This window comes from Leptosomus discolor, chromosome 14 (assembly GCF_034619465.1).
Source record: "Leptosomus discolor isolate bLepDis1 chromosome 14, bLepDis1.hap2, whole genome shotgun sequence".
Taxonomy (NCBI): Eukaryota; Metazoa; Chordata; class Aves; order Leptosomiformes; family Leptosomidae; genus Leptosomus; species Leptosomus discolor.
The window spans coordinates 17,337,390-17,360,640 of NC_141404.1; the positions used below are offsets into that span (position 1 = coordinate 17,337,390).

Below are 23,251 nucleotides of genomic sequence, written 5' to 3' on the forward strand. Positions count from 1 at the left end.
TGTAAACTCTACATGAGGGAGTCTGTAGCAAAACAGACAGCTCTTCTTGCTTTGAAAGTTAAGGCATTGAGGCTGTATTTTTACCATAGTAATACTATGAGGTCTGTGTTCCCTTCCCCCACTGAACAAAGTAATACCAATGTATTCTGTAGGACAACAAAAAGCATAAAATGAAATATGTTGCTCCTACGTCACTACACAAATGTTACATTGCAGTACTCACAGTTGGTAACACTTCAGTATCTAAATAAAATCTTTACTGAACAGTTCATCATCGCTAAAAGCTTTACAAGAGTCACCCTGCAGGGGTGAAAGAAAGAGTGGGATGGTGAAGAAATAAAAGCCAGATACTTAATCATCATTATTTCAAAGGAAGTTCTAAAGAAATTGGGAATCAGGCAGTGGGATTAAACTCAAAAATAAAAGGATTTAATAGTATTAGATTTAAAAAGTGGTACTGAGTAGTGTTCAAAAACCATACAAAACTGTATGTGGGTATTTTTTCTCATACATATCTGAGCAGGCTGTGTCTCATCTGTTAGCCTATGTCTATCAAAGATACTGTTAGTTAACAGACTCAGATTTTTAAAATTAAAGTGAAGGAAATTTCAATTGTATTTGAGTAAAATTCACATGCATTTCTGTGATTAAGCTTATTTTTTTAGTTTATGAATTTCCCTCCACCTCTTTGCAGCTGTCACATTGTGAATAAGCAAGTTGCTTTGTGCTGTACTGGATATTAAAATTACTCACGATCTTTGCCCTGGGCCATCAACAGAAAGGTTAGTCTTCTCAGGAAGAAATTTTCCACCTTTAGAAAGAGATTTGGACACCCAGTCAGCAACAGTAACTCACGTGATACTGAAGTTAGGCACCAGGTAAGAGACCTCACCTGCCTGCAGGTTTGTGATTCTGGTTTGAAAAGGGAAAGGGCAGCAAAAATTCCTTTATTTTCAACGTTTAGAGGGAGTCCTTCATAGAGGCCTTTCCACTGCAGTGCCATGCAAGGCAGTGCTAACTGCTTGCCCTCACAGGCAAAATGAACTCTGTGGCCACATGAGACAAAATGGCCGCCATTCTGTGGCAGCTCAGCCACACAATACAAAATGGCTGCCCTGCCTGTGGAGCCACTGCAGCAACACTTCCCCTGACACCCACCTTCCTCTTGCAACAGCTTTGAGGAATTTTTCTCCTTCCTCACAAACTCTGTGCGCTCCCCTTATTGTCTGCTGGGCTGTGTGGTGTAGAGGGCTGTGGGCTGCCAGCTAAGGCCTTCAAAAAACTGTTTTCCTACTGACCACCTCCCATGCCCCTGGCTCTGGGTGGAGGCAATGGAGCACTGGCAAGTCCATCCCAGGAGGCCTGTGTGAAAACAGAGATATTTATGCAGGGCTGTTAAATGCATGTGTCCTCCATCTGTCCTTCAATAAAAACATTCACTCAGATCACCCGAAGTACAACACCCAAGAAGGCCAAGCACCCCGGCCCAAACCTGAACTCAGTGCAGTTTACGGGCCACAGCTCTGAAAATTAAACTCTCTGGCAGACATCTACTGACAGCTTCCAGAAATGGCATCATTCCTGACTGGTGAACAAGTCAGGTGTGTACTAATATACATCAAAATTATTTCAAAATTCAGAAGATATCATTAAGAAGGTGCTGCAATTTGTCCACATCTCTATACCAGGCCCACAAGTCATGTACTGTCCACAGCTCCACAGAGCAATGGGTTTTAGTGACAGACCAATAATTTACCGCTGAAGGGGAATGCCAGTGTTTGCTCTTAGACTAATATAGATATTTCTGTAGTCTACCTATCATTGTGTTAAAGAAAAACTTCCCCAAAATACAGAAGAAGCGAACACTCAGTGGGAACAGTGGAAACAGGATTTACCCTGTTTAAAAATGAAACACCAAAAATTTTTAAGTGAAGACTAGGTATATCCGTACAGTTGCAATACATGTGGTTTTCACTCTTTTGTACTGCTTTGTAGTCACTTGTACGCTCTTTGTCTCTGCCTTGCAGATAGTGGAAATTCCTTACTGGTGTACTAAACATAATGTGAGACCTCTTTTCAGTAATTAAAATGTAAAGCACTTAAAGAGAAAGTTACATTTAAACAGTAAAACTTTGTGGAACTCTGAAGTAAAGCAAAAACATGCAGTGCAGGAAACTCCAATTGATGTCTCTGATTTTCAAATATGTGAGGCTTCTTTATTGCAAAACACAGCTTTTAATTTTGCAGAGTGAAGTGCAATAAAATTAGGTGTTTCACAGCATGTTCTTAGCCTGTCCCTTGATCTTTTTTTTATTTGAAAAGCAAGGGAAACAGCTGAACTCTTTTATCTATTTAACAGAATACATGCTGTATACCCCAGTGAAATAGTTCATCTTGCAGTGTATACTTTAAAAGAGGCCAGCTTTCTGATAATTCTTGGTTTTCTTTTTATCAATACAAAGAAATAAAGAAGGCAAAATTGGCTGAAGCAATTAATTAACAGGTCATGATATTTCTCAGACCTTGGTGCAAACTGCAAGTCAGATAGTAGCCTTTGCAAGTCTGTCCTTTGCTTTGCTCCATGCTGTTATTTCCTCCTTTAAAAAGAAAAGGAGGGCAGCTGAAGACAGCTGCATTCTTCATATCCAGGAAGTCCGTACTATTTCCAGCTGAATACCTGCTTGCTATGAAGAATTACCTAAAGTTTACATGGAACCAATTTTCGGATTATAAAATCAAGCCTTCCTCAGTTAGGTAATGCCACAATTTACGTTATGCAATCACATTTTATCTCAGGCAACCATAGTCACAGCAGAGCAGATACACTGTGATTTGCTCTGTAATTACATTATCAAATCCTATTTTTGTCTCAAGACCCTTCCTCTCTTAGTGCCCAGGGTGGACCTCCAATACGCGAAGGTTATGTGGCAATTGTGGCTGTCTGTAGCATCTCTCCTTCTATGTTACTGATACCGTGAAATTTCATAAACTTATGCCAGGAGCCATTGTGACCATCTCCACCCAGCCCAGGAAATGAAAATACAGCTTAAAGCCATCATATGCTATCTCCAACTCTTCTGGGTTTATTTTCAGAAAAGCTGAGGGAGGACTCAGCACGTATTGAAGGAGAGAATATGTACAGAAAAGCATCAGTTTATAGCTAGCCAGCATTCCCCCTCATTTGCTTCTTAGGCTTCTCAGCTCATTTCTTATAATGTTGTCTATAAAAACAGTTTGGGGTCAAACAGTGAATTTTCAATCTGTCTTTGCTGTTAAGGAAAGCAAACGTACCACTTCAGAATACGCACACCCTCCCTTTCTAATTCTCCTGTCCCACTTCCTTTTTTAATTTCCTGGTGAGAAAAACCAGACCCAAAAGCTGAGGGAGTGCTCAGGCAGCATCCTCTTCGTTGCACATTTAATGTGTTACTGCTACGGATACTTGTGTGTGGCTTCAGAAACAGTTTAGGATTCATATCACTGGGGGGGCATGGAAATCTACCGTGCTGAAAGACATGATTGTAAAAACGGATAATGTGTGTGTGTTAGCTGAGTTTAGTTGACAGAGGAAACAGGCAGCAAAAGCTCAGACCTCAACGTGGTATAAGAACAGATCAAAACTGAACCTCAATATAATGTGTAGTGCAAAATTCATGCATTTTAAAATGTATTAGCATATTCTGACCCAGTAAATATTAATAGTATAGGTGAGATCTTATCACCCACAGTTACTGCCTATGCCTGTGAAAAGAAAAGGCACGGAGTTCTTATAAAATAGTATTCACTGTCATCATGAAACATGCTCCTTGGGAAATGTGCCAGCGCCTGATACTGCTGGCTTTCCAGATGGAACACAGCACTTGAAGCCAGCTATATTGGATGACCTTGAACTAAAACTGTGGAAGTTGCTTCCACCTGTGATAGCTGTCTTGGGAGTGGTTATTTCTGCCTTGTAGGTGATACTGAATCTCAATTTTTTAATCTATAGGGAATACAAAATATTAAATAGTAAGCCCTATTAGGTTGCTTTAGGCAATTATTGAAAAGTTTTACTTACCTCATTAAACTTTTTTTATCTGTAAAAATATTACAAATATAACACACAGAGTGTTTGCTTAATGCCTGTGTGGTTATTATATTGCTAAACTAATACTGTGAAAAAGCCAAATTCACTTCCACATTGATTTAGCAGAATTAAAATTGGTCATTGCCTTTGTGTAATCTCACTACACACTATTAGGTTACTCCCTCTTCTCCAGAGTGCTCATAATATCAACATAATCCAAATTCTCCATAGATCCATTCAGGTTTTTAGATCATTTTATGCTATTATGTTTGCTTACTTGTAATCCCAGGAACAATTACCTTTTATATAGATAATTTTGCTGCAACTTGACTTTGCCCTGGTAATAAACTCATACCAGCAGTCCCACAGCTTCGTTAGCTGTCCAGAGTACATAATTAATCCCTGTTTTCTTTTGTTTTTTCTTGCTTCCAGTCAGGCTTACTTTTTCTTTACTTGCCTTTTTAACATTTATCCTTTTCCCACTTTGCAAAAATACCATAAATCTCTTTTGCTGCTGTGACATTGATGTACCCATTGCTTGTAGTATCAGAGGTGGGATAGTCAGTAATAGAGTGTTGGATATAATGTTAGAATCTCGAATTCAGGGCAAATTCATCATGGAGGAAAATGTATAGTCCATATTCCTTCTAAGAATAATAACACTTCAACAGAGGTCAGATAGGTTTCTCACCTTTATGTCTTTTGCAGTATGCACAGCACATTGGTATTTTAAAGTACAAAAAGGTATGTCTGTTGATTGCCTAGCTTTATGCAACCACTGCAAAGTGAAGCAACATCAAGCTACACAAGAACTACAGAAGTGAGAGGTTAATTCCTTTGGTGATGATAACCTTCAATAAACCAACTTAGAAATCCTATGTTTTAATTTAGGATGAGCGCAATAAATCTAGTAGACTCACACAAAGTGGGAGCATGAAACAAAGTCTCTTGTCACTGGCTAAACTCAGAAAGTAATACTGTACTACAAAGCCTGCTCACACGCAGTGTTTCCTTTCTGTAGTGAGAAAAGGCAGTAATCTTAGTATGAACAAAGTTAATTTCAAATTTTAATTACTTTTTCAAACAACTTTCTCTGTTTCTAGTGACTCACTAATGTAGCATCAACTGTGACTTCTCAGTGGCTTAATGCCACATGTGGCAACAGTGACATACACTAAACTTCACCCTGGGTAAAGGTGAGAGGCAGGGAGAGTGTAAAGAGATAAACAGGCTGTCAAAGGTGTGAATAGTGGTGGTAACTTGCTAGTTATATATTGCTAAGCAGCTGTTCTGACTTTCACTTTCTTGACTAGTTTTGATTCTTTCTCTGCTACTTTTTGTCTTTGTACTGTATATTGTCTGTCTTATCATCTCTTAAATTATGCATGGAATTCTATTAGGACTGTTTACTTACAGGTACAGCATCTAGTACTTTTCTCTGAGTTTGGCAGCTATCTGTTACTGTAGTGCAAAGAAATAACACCAACAAAACCATATTTTTTTCATGAATAGAGCTGTTCTTGTTGTCAGTGTTTTCAGATAAGATCTGTCTTTTCATGGAAAGGAGTAATAAATCTTTTCTCCTTCACAGTTCTGTAATCTTAACAATACAATATAACTTACTGTGAATTCCTTTTTTATTTTTCTGATTCTATCTTGCTCTAGGAACATAGGATGCATTTTGAAATGCTGTAGAGAAGGAGGCAGTTGTGTGATGATACATATTTTTCAATAAATATACATGTCAGGCTGTCGACTTCATAAGATAAGTTACCATTAGGGAAAATACCAAACCTAGCATTATGAGGGATACCATAGCTGTCCCATTGATATAGCCTGGTGTGGCACACACTGTTCTCCAAGACAGGATTAATTTGTGGCTGTGACTGTACGCCCCCATTTACCTTTCCCATCTCAAGCACATTGCAATGGCTTCTCACCTGCAAATACTCAGAGTGCTTGAGGAAAAAACCAGGAAACTGTAAGCTGGGAAATGGTGCAACCTGGTTTCTGTAAGGAAAGTTGTCAGATACTCAAAGCTTGAGGCTTCTCAGATTGAGGACAGCATTTCTAGGGGACTGCCTAGAAATCTGTAGGCCTCAAGGGTGTCAGCATGCCCGCTGTAGAACTGGGAACTCCTGAAAGGTCCAGCTCTGGTGAGGATCTCCCAGCTCTTCAGGTAGGAGCCTGGAAGCCTCAGGAACATGACTTCAGGACGGAATCGCAAAGTTCTGGACTGTGCGCTTTAAGCTGAAAGTATAAATACAAATCAGCTCTCAGAGAGGAAAGAAAAATGCCTTTGCTCAGTTTGATCTCTCTGCAGAGCCATCTCTTTTGCCCTGTTTGACAGCAAACTATCAACCCCAGAGGAAAATATGACATTGCCCTTTCAACTGTGTGGCAGTAAATATGCTACGTTAAAATGCTCGGAAAGGAAAATCGTTCTTTTAGTGGTGTATGATAACAAACATATCATTAGCAAATATAATGAATTATAGACACAGTACTTGTTAGTTGAGATGTTTGTGTCTTAAAAAAGAAAAAAAAATGTAAAAGGAGAAATTTTCATTATTATCTGTGTTGGACAGCTAGGAAAATAATTATTTAATGGAAATTTTTCTTTAATTATCATTTTCTGTGTTGAAGATGTGTTGTGGTTGTCACAAATTGCTGATAATAGAAGAAGGAGCAGCTCTGGGTATCTTTAATCTTTTGACTTAGTAATTTTTAGGTCAGTAATTTAGCACTGTATCTTCGAATGTAACGTTTCATCCCAAACTGATTCTGATTTCCCATTTCTTAGCTGCCTGTGATCTGGTTTGTACGAGTGCATGGTAGAATGAATTGTCTCCCCTGAGACCATGTATCCAAGATAATTTATTCATAATATATCATGCATATATAGTACTCACAGTTACTGTGGCCCACCCTTTTGCACAGTTGATCTTCCTGTAGCAAGGATGCTCTGTAATAGTGTGTAACTCTTGATCTGTGGTATTTCAGTGATCTCTCTCACTTGCCTTCTGTTGTAAATAGGAGAGTATAGATCAGTGATGATTCAATAGTGGATTGAAAAGTCCTGAAATGAACTGACTGTTGATGTTTAATTTTATACCAGGTATCTTTATATTATTTTCAGCTTTGATACCGAGTAGCTGCTCTTCTGTTTTTAAAAATAAGAAAAGGCAAATTAAGAAGGAAATTTATCATCGATTCTGCTAGAGACAATACATAGCCAGAGTAAAACCTAGAGTTTCCTACTTCCGCTGTCTAATAACAAAAAAATAAAACTACTAGACCAGTTTAAATGAACTGTGCACATAAGCTGGCCCTATGCTTTTACATGCAATCTTCTATATGCTACTGAAATGAGGTTAAATACTTCTGAATTTAAATCGATTGTGTGTTTTTAGCCAAATTAACTTAGTCAATTTTTGCCACGATGAGAAATATTCCCCTCCACAGTGGGTCATTTCCAGGAAAGCTCCTCTTGTTACTGTTGAAGTTGACAGTAAAACTTCATAACTGGCAGAGGAGATGGCCAAGCTCAAGAGAATTTAACAGTGTCAGTGAGAATGAAATACAGACAGCTTCTTTAGACACTGTTCTGAATTTCTGTGAAATATGCCTTGAATATGACCTCCAGGGACTGAGATTTTCAAGTCCTGCCATCTTCAATTGTCTCAAAGGACAGCTGAACTAAAACATTACTTTGCCAATTGCAGTCCAGTGCTTCTATCCACGGTTCCTCCATCAGAGAGCACTTTTAACAAGACAAGATAGACACATTTATTTTAGTAGTTAATCATAGGACTTTTGATTTGTAACCTGACCTGCCAAGCAAGCTGGTCAGCAATCTGTTACCTTAATTGCAAGCTCAGTGTCTTCCAGCCTGAGCAGCCCCAGGTGCTGAACTAAGTAACAAGGTGATAAACACACACCATAATGACTCAGAGAATGTGTGCTATATTCGTTAAATGTTGCCTGTGATTTCACAGATATATAATTAGAAGCTTTAAGAAACTAAGATGAGTTGACAGGGACAAAATGAAGTCAAATGTAGTAGAGGGGCATACATAAACTTGTTTTCTTCCGTTCCCAGAATACTTTCACCATTCTGGATTCCCCACAGCTTTGGCAAGGCCTTTTAAACACCTGCAGTCCCCCAAAGGCAGTCTCCACTGATGTCCTTCCTCCCCACCTCAGTCCTTAACAAATCTGCAGCTTGACAACACATTACCATCTCTGTCTGTAGCAGTTCTCTTTTATCTCTACACAGCTTTTTGCTTCAGTCACCCAAACTTCTGCATTGTTACTGTCTGCTCTTGGCTGGTGTTCAGCATGTTCTTTGGTGACTAAGAACATAGGAACCACTAAGGAAAAGATCTTCTTCTCCCTATATTGAGATCTTCTCTAGATACGTGTAATCATATCGACTTGTGACTTAGCATGACGTATGATTCTTAGGCCATCTCCTAGACTGGCACTATCAAAGTCTTCAGAAACTCTAACAATTACAAGCATTTCACTTCTCAGACAGGAATATATTAAAACAGAACTAAAAATAACCTAAGTGCCTGCAAACCCTCTTGGAAGAGAGGGAAGGAAACCAACAAAACCACTCCACGTGCATTTTTTAACTTCAAGCACTTTAATACAATAACAGAAAACAAAAGAATCTCAGACCTCCTCTTACAGACATGCTGGAGGGAGCACAGATCTATTTCTAGCTTTGAAAGTCATTCAGCAAAGGCAGCAGCTCTTTGGACACACTGAACTGCTCTGCTTGTCCTGAAATCAGTGAAAAAGATATTTGATGCTTTACGTAGCTGTTATTAATAGTTCTTACTCTCAATAATTTGACAAACTTCTTGTCCATCTCTCTCTCTTTGGCTGACCATTAAGGTGTAGTGATTTTCCTACTGCCTTTTACTATAATTTTCCTTTTTTTTCCATCCATGGATCTAGATGGTACCTAGGTCTTATACTAGGGAATTTGGTTTTCTTCCTCAGCTGAAAAGAAGACAGAAAAATTTAGCTGTTGTGGAATAATTTCTGTTGAAACAAAACAAAACACTTCCTCTGTGTCCAGTTCAGAATGTTTCTTTTTTAAGTCCTGCCTGCCATTGTTTTCCACAGCCTCTGAGACCTGCCAGGGCACAGCTGAACGGGAGATCTCCCTGTTTCTTTGCCCTGCTCGCCCTCAGTCCAGATGGTGCACGGCACCGGTGACTCATGCTATCACCTCACTTGTGGATCTTATGGGAATGACAGCGCTGAGAGCATTCTTCTCCTGGTAACTGGACCACAGAAACATGTATTGGGGCTGAGTCAGTGTGCCAGATTACTGCAGACTCTTATGACCCTCTTATTTTCCTGTCAATTTTGTGACAAGTTTAGAAAATCTTTTGCTTATGCTGTTTATTCATTATGAGCTATTTTATCTTTTTTTTGGGGGGGGGGCAAACAGAGAACCTGCTTTTAGGTTTTGATTATATATCTTGAAATACCAAGAGAGAAAAGAATAATGCATGCTTATGTGATATCTCCAAGTATACAGAAGGTTTCTTGCAATAAGCCATCAAGAAAAAGAAAAGCAAAATTGCAGGCAGTGTGTCAGGAATACATGAAAGCACACTGAGAATTCATGCCTAGTTCAACTTCAGTTACTCCAGGAACGGATTTGGGCTCTTAATAAGATAAATGTTTTATTATACTCATAACTCATGTGTTTAAGATTGCTGGGCAGACATTTAAAGCTGAGCTCTGGGGGAGAAACTGACATATTGTAACTGCTGTTTGCTTTACTGGTGTTTTTTCTACAAGATCAAAAACAATTTCACAGGGACTGCAAAGAAGGTACTACCTATTCCAGAGAACAGAGAGTTCAGCAAAGGTTATTTGTATATTGCAAATGTTATGCAAATGTCTCGAGCAGCTTTGCAGATAACTTAAACAGGCCTGGAGGGTGTCATTTCAGTACCCTATGCCATGCTGTATCTATAGGGAAAAAGCCATTGCATTCTGCACAGACCAACAACCTGACTGCGCTGCTCTCCTTAGAGAAAAGCACCGGGTGCACAGGGAGCATAACAGTGCTCTTAAGTAAGCTGGACAATACTCTGTGTAACTTCTCCTCTTGCCCATCTTGCACTCTGATAGATTTGACTTAAAACTTAGGAGAGAAGGTGCTGCAGAATTAGGCTCAGCATGTTACTACAGGTTCTCTGTAGAAGGTGAGGGGACCCAAAGGACTTTCGTTTTCTCTACTCTGCCTATTCCTGCTCTCTTTAAGATTCCCAAAAGCTCTTTTTACTTCCTAAAGAGGTCTGACAGTAATACAAATATGCTCTCAGTCAAACCCTCCTGACTATCCATCTTTCAAATGAGAAATCCACAGGGATTTTTTTTTTTTTTTTTTTTCAGAAGCAGCATTAAATTCTCCTGGGCCTCCTGTAACTGCTCACATCCAAGAACCAGAGCATAAGGAGGAAAAAGAGAGGAAGGTTCATAGTACCAGTACAAATTGAATGGCCTTCCAAGAGCTTTCTTTCCCAGGAGTTCCTCCTTTTCCCTTTTCTTTGAAGACAACAAGGTGACTCTTGCCCAGGACAGCAGTTGTAGCCCTACATTCAGTACTATTTGCTAGCAGATGTGTGTTGTGCTTTATAGTTACAAGCAACTGTACCTCCTGCTTTTCATTAAGTCAGATGGATGAAGCCTTCGCGTGTTTTTTATGAATATGTCCCATAACCCTCCTTTAGTCATTTAACCATATCTTTTAATTACTTTTTTTCCCTAATCAGCACCATGGAGTGGATGAAACTCAAGGCTGTTTGACACAGATGGGAGGAAAGGTGTTCCACGTGCTTAAGGGGGTTGGTACAGATGGTGGGTTTAGTCTTTGTCCATCATCAAAACGTGCTAGCCTACAGAGCTGGGACTCTGCAGGGGTCATCTGGCTTACGACTTTTGAAATTCAGGTCGTCACAGAGTTGATACAGCCCTTAAGTGCATGGCCACATACTTATTCCTTTCCTGCAAGTTACAAGACAGGAACAAAGTTTACATCAGGAAAAAGAGATGCTAAGAATATACATGGAGAGTGCTAGCTGTATGCTCTCCAGTGAGACTAAAGACCATCCAAAATAACAGGAGTAACTGCCACTGCAGTTGCAATATGAAGCCAGTACCTTTGCCACAAATTGATCTGTAGGGACTATTGTGTATCAATGATCTTGCTCACTTGGAACATACTGCCAATGATATTTTAAATTTTGAAAAACCTGAGAAAAGAGCACTGACATTAGCTTTTAGGAGTTCCTTGAGGAGGGCAGGGAGCCAAAGTGATACAGTGAAGTATTTTAATTAGTATTTTTCAGATCTTCACAGAATGAAGCCCAGTTTACCTGCTACAGAAAAAAAAATATCCTCTCTCTGTCTGTCATGGAGATCTCTCATTGTTCTCTTCACTGGTTGAGAGTCTGGCCCCTAGATGTCATTTGAATACAACAGTTCAATATTGAACGTTTCTCGCCCAGAAACTGTTGTCTTTGTTAACCGTGGTCATTTTCCTCAAATATATTAACACTGATTATATTAATATGACACCCAAACTGCATGAACGTTGAACAGATAAGGAGCTGTGAGGCTTGCTCACATCCCAGCACATTTTGAATATTGATTCTCCTGAGGGGATAATGTTTAAGATACTGTTAATTGAGAAAAGTAATTTCAGTACCATTTAGCATGATTGATCTCAAGAGTAAAACAGGCTTTGCTTGTGATCAGCATGAATAATATGGAGAACTCAAGTAAGAATAATCATCAGTATAAACATCTCTGCCTCCAAGTGTCCTAAACACATACAGCAGTGAACCATGGACTAGCCCTGAGGCTAGCATGCTGATCTTCCCCATAAAAGTCAGTCTTACAAGACAGATGTATGGTGGGAGAGCAGATCCCCAGCAGAGGTGACAGTGGCACCTAAACAAGGAAAAGAGATCAGCAATAAAGATTATTATCACATGTATTTCACTGTCATATTTTGGAAAGAGAGAATTAAAAAGGCAGCAGGAAGAGCTGTCATAGCACAATGAAAGTAGCAGAACAGGCAAGATGGAGTTAACCAAAGCAGCAAATAATAAAAGGATCAACATTTTTTAATAACATGAGCAAAGCAGCTGAAGGACAGCTCCCTGCGGAAACCTGTGTTCCATGCAGAGGTGGCAGGGAGGATGAAAGCTGCTGGGTTGTGATTAAAATCTTATTCGTGCCAGAAACACCTACTTTTCCCACTCCTCACTTAATTCAATAATTTTGACTGCATTATCCTTTGTGCGCTCGCTTTCACATACACATGTTCTAATCTCTAAGGTTTTCTCTCTTGAAATACCACTGTGACAACGCATGTTCTGATAGCACTTCAGCTACCTTCAGGTGCTTAGGCAACATGAAATCCAACTCTCAGGCACAAGATTATGAAACAAGAACTCTGAGATCTGTTGGCAAGGATAGCATTGGTGACATCCGAGTTGCAGAATGTACGATTAATCACAAAGGCTGTTTTTTGTATTCTACAGGGTGTCATTTCAAAATGGAAGCCCATGATGCAGCCTCAGAACCAACACCTGAGCCTTGGCTGCCTAGATGGCTGAAACACTAAAATAAAACATGTGCCAGGAAGCTAACGCTGAAGTTCGCTAGCTTCCAGGGGAATAATTCAGCGTAGCAGCTCTCAGGACAGGCATCAGTTTCAATAAGAACTGAAGGTGCAGTTTCTGCTAATGTTACAGATTTATTTTTTTTAGCCATCTTCTGTATCTTAACAGACTTTCTGCACACATGAAGGATTTGAAGAGCTCACATCAACCGTGGAAGACATTCACCCAAGGCACAAGACCTCAAAATGGTTATCTAACCAAATTATGACAGTTTCCAGATCTTTGGTCTCGGGGCTAAGTTATTAGTAAGGTCACAAAGAAAGTTGGTAGTGGAATGTAAACCTTGTCTTGGCTGTGCCAAATAAAATAAAGGCTTCTGCTGCCCCTTCCCAGGCTCACCCTTGCACTTTTCCCTAGTGAAAAGCGTGGCTGCAGTATGTGCAATATGGCACACCTGTCTTTCGTGAATATTAAATACACAGATACCTGTTCTAGAATGTTCAGTGACATTCAAGAAAGCAAAAGACGTCTGAATTAATCTGCAGTGGCAGATACGACCTACGCACAAATTAGATCCCAGTAAGACAAATAATCAAGGACTCCGCAGGCATTTAGTGTTAAATACCTTTTGCTATGTGTTAAACTTGGTGAATGAACAGTATCAATAGCCCAAGGTTAAACCTTTGCATTTCAACGTCTCAGACAAGGGACAGTATCGTATATTCAGATGAGATCTAGCCGATCCCATCAACACAGGAGAGAGTTTGCATGTCTCTGACCATGCTCTTTCTGTTTCTGCAGGATGGATGACATCCAGCTGTGCAAAGACATTATGAACCTTAAGAAAGAGCTGCAGAGTTTGGTAGCAATCCCAGGTAATGGCTATCTCTAACTCAATATTAGGATAATGCTTGGGTGATGCATGGGTGGGGATGGTGTCAGGAACACACCTCTGCCCCTAACAATCAGAAATCCCCTCCAAGGTGGTTTCATATCTCTTTCCTCTGTCCTTATTTTTTCTTCCTGTTTTCTTTCCCATCTTTAATTTCCTGGTCTCTAAATTTCTTTTCATGCTATATTTCACTGCTTCCTTGGCAGCAACCCTGCAAATATCACTCAAGGTACACATTCCTTAGTGTTTGCACTCCCTTGGCAATCTCAAGGGAACGAAGTGGCACGGAGGTTGTCAGGTAGAAAAGACAGAGTGCTGAGATACCCAAGATAAAATGGAGAAAGGAAAGGAGGTTATAGCCATCACTGTGAATGTGATGATTGGTTTTTTTCCTAGATATACCAATACATTGTCATGCCTGTAGTTAAGCCTACCTTCTAGAATAAAGTAAAATGGGTTTCTACAAAAAGCAACAGGCAAAAGTCTGCTTTGTGTTTTGCCTTAATTTTCTGTGCATTCGCTGCCCCAAAGAGGGACAGAGTTGTGGGCAGTTGAACTCCAAACTCCAGCTGAAATCAATGAGGAATTTTGCTTCGCTTAACAGCTTTGCTGTTTTAGATCATCCACAGGAGCCCTACTTGGTTCAAGAAAAACAAGTATAAACAGAGCAAAACACTCAGCAACTGCAATGGGCCCTGTACACCAGATATTACTGCATGGCCTCTTGCACCCTTCAGAAATAGTTTGCTGCTGCCTAACTATTAAGGACAAGTTTTGACTCTCCTTTGGTTGTCATCACTTTCTCCCCGCGTCTTATTGTGCAACTCTAAAGGACAGCTTCCTCCCCAGAAGGGAGAGAGAAGGTCAGTCATGAAATAGGAAATATGTCTATTCTGAGGCCACACGTTCTTAGTTGAATAAGAACTTTTCCACTTTTCTTTGCACCCAACGAAAGTGGATTCATAATCTTTCTTACTTTTTCTTTCTTTGTACTTCTTAGTTATAGGTCATATTTTTAATTTCTAATAACACTGTTGGTACATTATTGATTTAAATGGTATTGGAAGTATTATGAAGCTTAGAAAATACCTATGAATGATTCCCCTTGCCTCGCTTGTCCTAGTCTGCAGCTTTTCTACCCATACATTTAACTTAGAGTTGATCGGTTTTCATTTTTTTGGTGGGCTTTTTTTTTTTTAAAAAAAAAAAAAAACTTTTAGAAACAATTTTCCAGTCACAAAGTTTTAAGCTGAGATCCACAGACAGCAGTTTCTCCTTAGCACGTTGCAAATCTCAGCAAACTTGAGAATTAAGGATGCGCAGTTCCAGCAGCACCACCTCTTGGCAGACTCACAACAAGAATACTTTTGTCTTCACGAAGACAAAGAAGCGGCTGGCATTCACAGAAAACTAAGTGCTGACAGAGCATGTGCCTAAACTAGAAAAACACTTTCCAAAAATGTGTTAATTCATGACATCTTTATCGTCATTTTCCTGTTAGTATACAGATTTGTATAGAGACACCTGCTCTTTGGTTTCAGAGGACACGGTTTAGCCAATTTCAGTAGATGTGGGATTAGTCTTCTAGTACACAAAGTATGCAGAACTTTGCCACAATTCAGGATGCAGGTATTTGGCAGGCAGTTTCTGAAGGATATCATGGGAGAGCACATCTCAGTCTGGGAAGGGGATGGATTGAAAGGAAGTAGAAAGTAGCTTCTGCCTTCAGTAGTGAGAGGGGGAGGAGATCCCTTGCTCCCTAGACAAAGAGGCAAAGCAAGAAAAAGCAGTGATTTCTAAGCATTCTCTTTTGTTCTGTGCTGCAAATTCAGCATTAATCACAGGAATGCTCCACAGGTAGCAATATAGAGGTCTTGAAATAGTCATAGCAGTCAATAGCCCCCTTCATTTATCATTTCTAAAAGATAAAACACAGAAAATACATCCCAACAAAGCAGCCTTATGCTATATTACAAATTATTTCCTCTGCTACTGGCAGACCTAATTTAAAATTCTCCAAGGAGTTTGACTTTGAGATTAAGACTTAACAAAATTTAATTGTCTTGAAAATATATTCAAGGTGCTTTTGTCTCACTTACTAAGGAATAGATTTATTGCAGAAATTCCCAGCAGTAAGTGTCCTGAAGCCCATGATCCAAAAATTAAGCTGTATTGAACAATTGTTTTCAAATGTCTTATTTAGCTGTTTAAAATATCTTGTAAGTTCAATGAGCAGTCATACACAGCTCAGATGCATGAGACTGCAGGCAGCTTGCCCTTCTTCTCACAACCCTTATAGTACTTAATTTTATGGTTCTCTAGATGCAGTTCTACTCAAAACCAAAACTCTTGATTTAATGCAAAGTGTCTTCTCAGCTAATCAAAATTTTCAGCTTCTTGAAGAAACACATGGGCTGGGATTTGCCTCTGGCTTTCTTATCTCTGCTGCACTCTAGGTTTGAAGATTTCTGTCTTAACTACATTTGCTTTTTAACCTTAAACTACAGCTCTGTAATCCCTAATATTCGTGAGTTTTGGTTTGTGACAGGCACATCTTTCATGTCACAAAAATCATTGTTTATAGACAACCTAGTCATTACAGACTGGCCAGTTGACAAGAATGTATATTACTCAGATTTTTGAAGTACAGGGAAAATAACACTTCCATTTATTTTTCCACATTTTACAATTGATGCTATTTGTGTGAATTTGCAGCTCATCTGCCTTACCAGAGTAGAAAAAAGTGGTGTAGTCAACAGCCAAAGCTGTCACGAAATACAGAGAAATGGTTCCTTTTGGTGTGGTCTCATTTTCCCTGAGGTCAAAGGGAGTCTGTACCATGCATTTTAATCAAGCATCCTGGACTGTTTTCTTACCAAAGCTCTTTAAAAAATGCAAAGCGGTGTCTTGTAGAGTAATTTAATTTTAAAAGTAGGCTTGGCAAGCCCCACAGTGTTTTCAGACCATTAAGCTGATCAGACAACAGCAGCAAGTAGAAGCGGGGGGGGGAGGGGGCGGGGGGGGGAGAGGCAGTGACCAGAACTTGCTGGGGTTTTGGTGACTCAGGTCTGAAGAACCATTGACTTCAGTCAGCAATTCAATCTTAGACATTCGCAATGCCCACCCTCCAACCCCAACCCCACTCCCTAGAATCCAAAGTAATAGTTTCTTTTCTCTGTTTTTGACCAGAAAAAGAAAAAACAAAGATGGAGAAACAAAGAGAGGATGAACTGATTCAGAAGATCCATAGACTGGTACAAAAAAGAGATTTTCTTGTAGATGATGCAGAAGTTGAGAGATTACGGTAAGAACTAAAAGCAACTGAACTTTATATTATTTAGTCTACTACTACACTGGAGTGAGTGACAAAATTTACATTGACATTAATGGGAGAGAACTGGGCCTTTAAAACAACTTACCAAGTTAAACACCTCCTCCCAGTTCCACAGGCAAAACACTAAGTCTAGATTACTGCACTTCTGTGACTCTTTATCCCATTAATGATTCAGTAATCCCATGACCACAGCGGGTTTTGCTCTTTTACTTTCCTACCAGGAAGCATCTGGGCATTTAGTATTAAAAAGAGAAGGATTTTTGCTGCTACCAGAGAATCCTTTTGGCATGAGTAGACGACATGAAATGGAATTCTACAAGGCACATATTTGTAGACATCTGAAATCTGACTTTTTCTAAGGAGTTATCAATGTGGTCGGGTTTTATTGTTACTATTCTCACCCTGCCACAGCAAAAAAAAAAAAAAAAAGAAAAAAGAATGCAATGGCTAATCCAGGGCTACCTAACCTAAAGTGTGAATTCAGAATGGTTTTATCTCAGCCCAAAGTTGCTGAGAAACCTGTGGTCTTCTAAAGTTTGTTTCCAGAGGTATGCTGGATACCTGACTGAGATACCAACACTCTACAGATAGTTACTGTTACTTCCCCTGTCTCTTTAAACAGTGAAGATTCAAGGCTTGTCAATCCTAAATTATAGTATCTTTTTCAACACATTTAAATTCTAACCAAGCAAAGGACAGGAGGAGAAAGCTTGCCAGAGTCCTGCAGCTGATTGAAGGGAGCTGGCCAAAGTCAGCAGCTGACAAGAAGCGTGAGCTAGTAATGTAATCCAGAGCTCTCAACTGCTAGTTTGGTGTGCAAATCACAAAAGCCTCAGCAGCAGCCAGACAATTCAGAAGGCTAATTGTGGGCTACTGAAAATGTACTGCTATGCACGGTGCAGATGTGAATACATTAGCATGAATTCACATTTGCAGTAAAACCTGAGACTTTTCGTTAAACTCTTGCTAGTAAAATCTGCTTTTCCTCTAAACTGAGATATTCATTCAGTGCGCTCATTGCTAATGTTTGAGTAACAAAATAGCGAAGAAACTAACATGGAAATATCATTACTAGATGCAAGCAAGGTTAGCATCACAATCTTTTTATTTTGGGCCTAATGCTGTCATCTTCAGGCAAAGAGAAATATACTTGGTAAACACTAACAGCAGAAAACCATGAGATCCAGTCTTTTGTCTAAGTGGGCCTTTAAAAATAAGCAGTACAATCACAGTAATAGGTGTCCTCTGCTTTACTTTGTAGAGGAAGCATTGTGAAGCACTTGAGGCCAGCCTAAAATAGGTGACATGTTATGGTTTAAATCTGCTGACTAGGGAATATGATGAATCCAACGTTATCAGAGACAAGTAAAGAACCTTGGGGATAATTCTGTCTCTGAATTCTACAAGAAGTTTCGTACTGTATCATTTAGGCAAATATTTTGCTCTTTAATAAGCAGAAAAATGAAGTGTTTTTAAAAAGAATGAAGTAGTAAGTTGTTTACTAATAATTTGATCCTAGCCACTCTAGCTTTTACCATCCCATTTACAGAGAAAACATTGTTATTTCTGTATCATTTATTTTCCTTTTTTCTATCAGAGAGAAAGAAGAAGACAAAGAGATGGCTGAATTCCTTCGCACCAAGTTAAAACCCCTAGACAAAGCAACACAATCTCCTACCAGTGAGTTCCTAGACATTAAGAAAAACAAGAACGACGGGAAAAACTCCAGAGACAACTGGATAAAAGAGCACTTTCAAAGGCCATGCTGAGCCAGCCTCTGCCAAAAGCTAGGCTGATCTAGCTAGATCACCCTGAAACAAGCTAGTGTGTCAGTGATTGCTGGCCACTTAGAATTCAGGTGCCCAATTACCCCTTAAAACTGAATCCAAGTCATCTATAGCCACTTTAAAATTGCTTTGTATGTTTTAAATATGCAAAGTATATTTGAATACACATTGCCACAACCTGGTTTTGTAAGCAACTAGATTTATTTTTGCCAATCATTTTCCCACCTGATTCTGCAAAAATAACTGGAAAAAAAACCCCTTTCAAGATCCATGCTGGGGTACATGAAGCAAAGTTAGTCTGTTTTACTGCAGTCAACATGGAAACTAAGGACTGCAGACTTCCACATCTGCCCCAAATTTCTCACATCGTACCAGCATTAAATAGGCTTTTCAAGCACCTCAACGCAAATCAAGTATAGACCCAACTGCGAACACACTAATTTCTCAGAAAGTAAATTACGTGATCCCTTGGAAGCTTTTAGCTGCAACTTTCAAACAAAACAGTCACAGCATGAGCTCTAAAAGTTAACAGATTGATTTTGACCCGTCTCAAACTGAGTTCTTACAGGCAAGGAGATAGTCAAGTGAGAGGTGGTACCCTTCTTAGAAAGGGAATTGGGTCCACCAGCTGAAGAGGTTTGTATCCAAACACACTGCCATTTTGCACAGATCAAGATCTTGCTAAAGAGTTTCCAGAGGGATGTGGAATGACTGTGAAGTTCAAGTATGAGGTTGATAGAGACATTTTATGATGCATCACTGATTATTTATACCCTTTTAGTCACAGGGAGCATGACTCATCTCCCTTGTTAGTTTACTTCATGTCATTGCTTTTAAATGCAATGTCAGAGATGAAAAGATTCTTCTCACCTACCTTTATTTTGTTCTCCTAATTACAACATCCAAGTTGATGAGAGAATATATTTTAGCAATATTTGTCTTTCAACTCCTTAGTTGTTAGGGTTTAAACACGGTAAGATGACTTTCTGTGGAAGGACCTGTTTTCTGACCCTATGGCTGTGAACAGGGACACCTGGATTGAACAAGATGCAAGAAGTTTACCCTCCCACTGAGATACCTGGATTCTTTAGCCCTGCAACTCCCTCCCCTGAAGCGATAAAGCTTCCTGAGCAGTTTGAATCCACATACCAGCTTGGTTACTATCAAAGAGTTAGATGCATTGTTCAAACAAGAGTTAAAAAATCCAGGGGGGTGGGAGGGCAGGAAAGGCTTGCATTTGTTAAGCCAGAAGTAGGAAGAAACAGTCTGACCAGCTCTTGGTTTTAATGGTGTCCTGTTTTGAACGTTACAGGCAGCCCAGCAGAAAAGAAGGCAGAACCTCCTCCAAGCAAGCCCACCATTGCCAAAGCAGGATTGGCTATTATTAAAGATTGTTGTGGGGCCACACAATGCAATATCATGTAGCTCTGGCTTCTCTACCGTGGTTGTCTTTTCAAACGTTTTCATTGAATGAAACTGTAGGGTGAGGGGAACTAACAGCATCCTGCTAATGGAATCAAGAGCACCTGGTACAACGGTAACATATGGAATGTACAATGGCAGGTTCTTCACTGTTGCATGGATCACTCAGCATGCATGCCTAAAACCAAAAGAAATCTATATAGTGGCTGTCCAGTGACCAGAAAAGATCTGTAGTAGAGTCAACCAAAACACTCCAGTGATAAAAGTGAATGAAAAGAGGGTACACTTCATCCTGTAAGGTGTAAAACAGCAATTTTAATAGGCCATCACTTTGTAAGAATTTGTTGTACACTTTTTCCCCCTTGACAAAGTACTCAAAAAACCGCTGAAATATCCCTTTTTGGCTACTTTTCAAAACAAAAGCCACAGGTAGCAATGCTGTGTGTAGCACAACTGATGAAGCAACTTTAGGATAACTGATGGTGCATACAGCATACTTATCAAACTAGTGTGATGTTCACATATTAAACACACACACAGACTTTGCTGTGGAGTTTCACTTCCAATTCTTCCTAAAGAATGAGGATCAATGACAAGGAAGCTACAAGTGGAGATCATTTTTATATCCCATGTGATTTCTGAATTACTCAAGTCAAAGGTATATTGCTTGCACCAGGGAAAATAAATCTCTGGTAAATCTTTAGCAAGCACAGCTACAGTAATCTGCAAATAGGTGTCCAAAGCTGTGTCATTTCTCTTTTAGATCTCCACCTCACATGGAATCAGAGAAATAGTCACCCAGAGAGTTTTGTCCAATATTAGAAGCTACGTGCAGCGTGAGATTACGTGTCACTGGTAGGTTGCTGGGAGGAGAGTGGAGGACAGACAAAATTTAACCAATATTTAAACAATGCTTAAAGCAACTATTAATTGCATATTTCATGACCATAAGAAATATAAACTATCAAGCACAGGAAGACACTAGCCACCCAAGACAAACTGACCACCAGACAAATAAAAAAATATGGAAGTAGATATTGTGGTAGGAAGATCACATTCTACACAAAATGAGTTTAAAATTAAGGGAAATACAGAAAGACTTACCTGTATTTCACCATTAAATGTGTTTCTGGTCTCTATGCAGATTAAGCCTTGTGGAATCTAATATATTTATATTAGCTGTCAGTAGCTGGTTTGTCCATGTGATGGTATTCCATATAAATGTACTGTGATAGGTGTAAATAGTAAAATAAATGTATCTGGATCTAGTGTGAAAATCTCAGGCTTAGAAATAACAAACAGATAGCAAAAAGTTCCTAAAATAAATTTTTTTCAATAGGAACTTCTGTTTTGTTAAGCCAGTCAAGTGAAGTGTGCACTTAAATACAAAGGAACCACAGTTATAGGAGAAGAGAGGGAAAAAAAAAAAAAAAAAAAAAAAAAAATCAACAGCAGTTACCCCAAAAGGCTAAACAGTAATATTTTTTAGAGACAGAAAGAATCTTACTGAAGTGCAAGGAGAGAGACACCATCTAAAGTAATGCAGACTATTCTTGTACAAATAAAACCTAATCCCCAGCATTGGACCAAAGCATTGAAGATCATTTGCATCTCAAGAATCATTCGTTTTAGTATTGCAGACTCACTTGAGACAAAGAACCTACGTCACTAAATTCCTTAAGGATCTAGGAGGTAAATACACAAAAGGTTTCCACTAAGACATGAAGAACTTTAATTACTTCGACCAAAGATGCAGGAAAGAGGACAAAAATATATCCAAAGGCTGAATAGCCATATATAGTTATTGCATCCTTGTTGATACGTACAACATCACATTAAGCTCTGTAGCTGTTAATCTCTACTGTGTCTGGTACAGGCTGGACTCCGCGTAGCACTTGTGTACATTAACAGAGTTACGGGGAAAACTGCTTTTAAGGAGAACACACACTGGAGGGGAAGAAATACCCACTGGCTTCTGTAAGATTCAGCTTTTTGAATTTGCTGGTACCCAGTGAAGACACCAGGAATTATCAGTATCTTAAGACAAGAGGCAGATGTTCAGTGCCCTTAACAAAAGCAAATGGAGGTTAGGAACAGAGCTGTAGCGAAGCACCGAACTTAAAGCCTTAGAACCATCAACTGTTGCGACCAAGTATTGTGAACAGTGTAAGTAAAGGGTCCTGAAGGACTTCACACACGGTTTTTGTAAGGCAAGAGGTGACTTATACATGTAAGTGTTTAAACCAGGCTGTGCTGATGATAGGGGTGATCCCTGCATGCTGCACAGAATGTGTAGTCCCTCGGGAAGAAGAGGGAAATCCATAGAATGTAGGTTTGTATGAAAAAGTGTCATTAACAGGAAACGGGGCGAGACATTTCTGGGATGCACCACTCAAGACTAGGCTACAGAGCCCCCTCCTTTAATTAAATGAAGAAGACACAGCAGGTATGAATATGTGATATTCATATACAGTTAGCACTGGTAGCCAGTGCCTCAAAGGAACTTGAACTACAGCAGTATTAGTGAGAGTGAACTTCATTTTCAGAAGTTCTAGCTTGGCTCAGCTGAAAAGTTTTCTTTGTGTTTGTTTTGTTTTTAATTAGCAAATACTTCAGTTCTGGTTTTATTTGGGTGCATTTGAACAGGTTGCCTGTAGTGCACCAGTAGTTCCTTTAGAAGGGGGTTGGTGATACTGCTTCACAATAAAGTCCTGGACTTTTTAGACTGTGAGGTCAGATTCTCAACTGTGTTCCACACCGGCTTGCAGTGTTGTCCATCTAGAACACAGCAGAGCCCTAATGGCTTATTTCAAACATAATGGTTGTAACTAAACAAATTAAAAACTTAGGAAGGCATTAACTGTGTAAAAATCTTGGTCCTTGATTTTAAAAGTTAGGCTAAACCACTGAGTATTCCCCAGTACAATGAGGGCCTTTAACTTCCACGATCCTATGAACATAGCACATTATGTGATTCCCCATGTAAAATCCGCAGAAAATACTCAGCAAGTATCTTCAGGTGACTGCATCAAGTAACTGGCATCATTTCAGAGCTGATTTTCAGGTATCTGTTACTGTCTTCAAAGA

The 23,251-nt window shown here is 39.4% G+C and overlaps 1 protein-coding gene across 1 annotated transcript in view; it reads left to right on the plus strand.

Annotated features, from left to right (window-relative positions):
* Positions 1–20,167, plus strand: part of BMERB1 (bMERB domain containing 1) — a 52,481-nt gene extending 32,314 nt beyond the window's left edge. Inside the window, exons 3-6 of the mRNA XM_086473123.1 lie at positions 13,531–13,604; positions 16,811–16,925; positions 18,553–18,635; positions 20,055–20,167. Of these exons, the coding sequence (XP_086329249.1) occupies positions 13,531–13,604; positions 16,811–16,925; positions 18,553–18,635; positions 20,055–20,167 (385 nt within the window). The remainder of the gene's footprint in view (positions 1–13,530; positions 13,605–16,810; positions 16,926–18,552; positions 18,636–20,054) is intronic.
* The last annotated feature ends 3,084 nt before the right edge of the window (positions 20,168–23,251 follow it).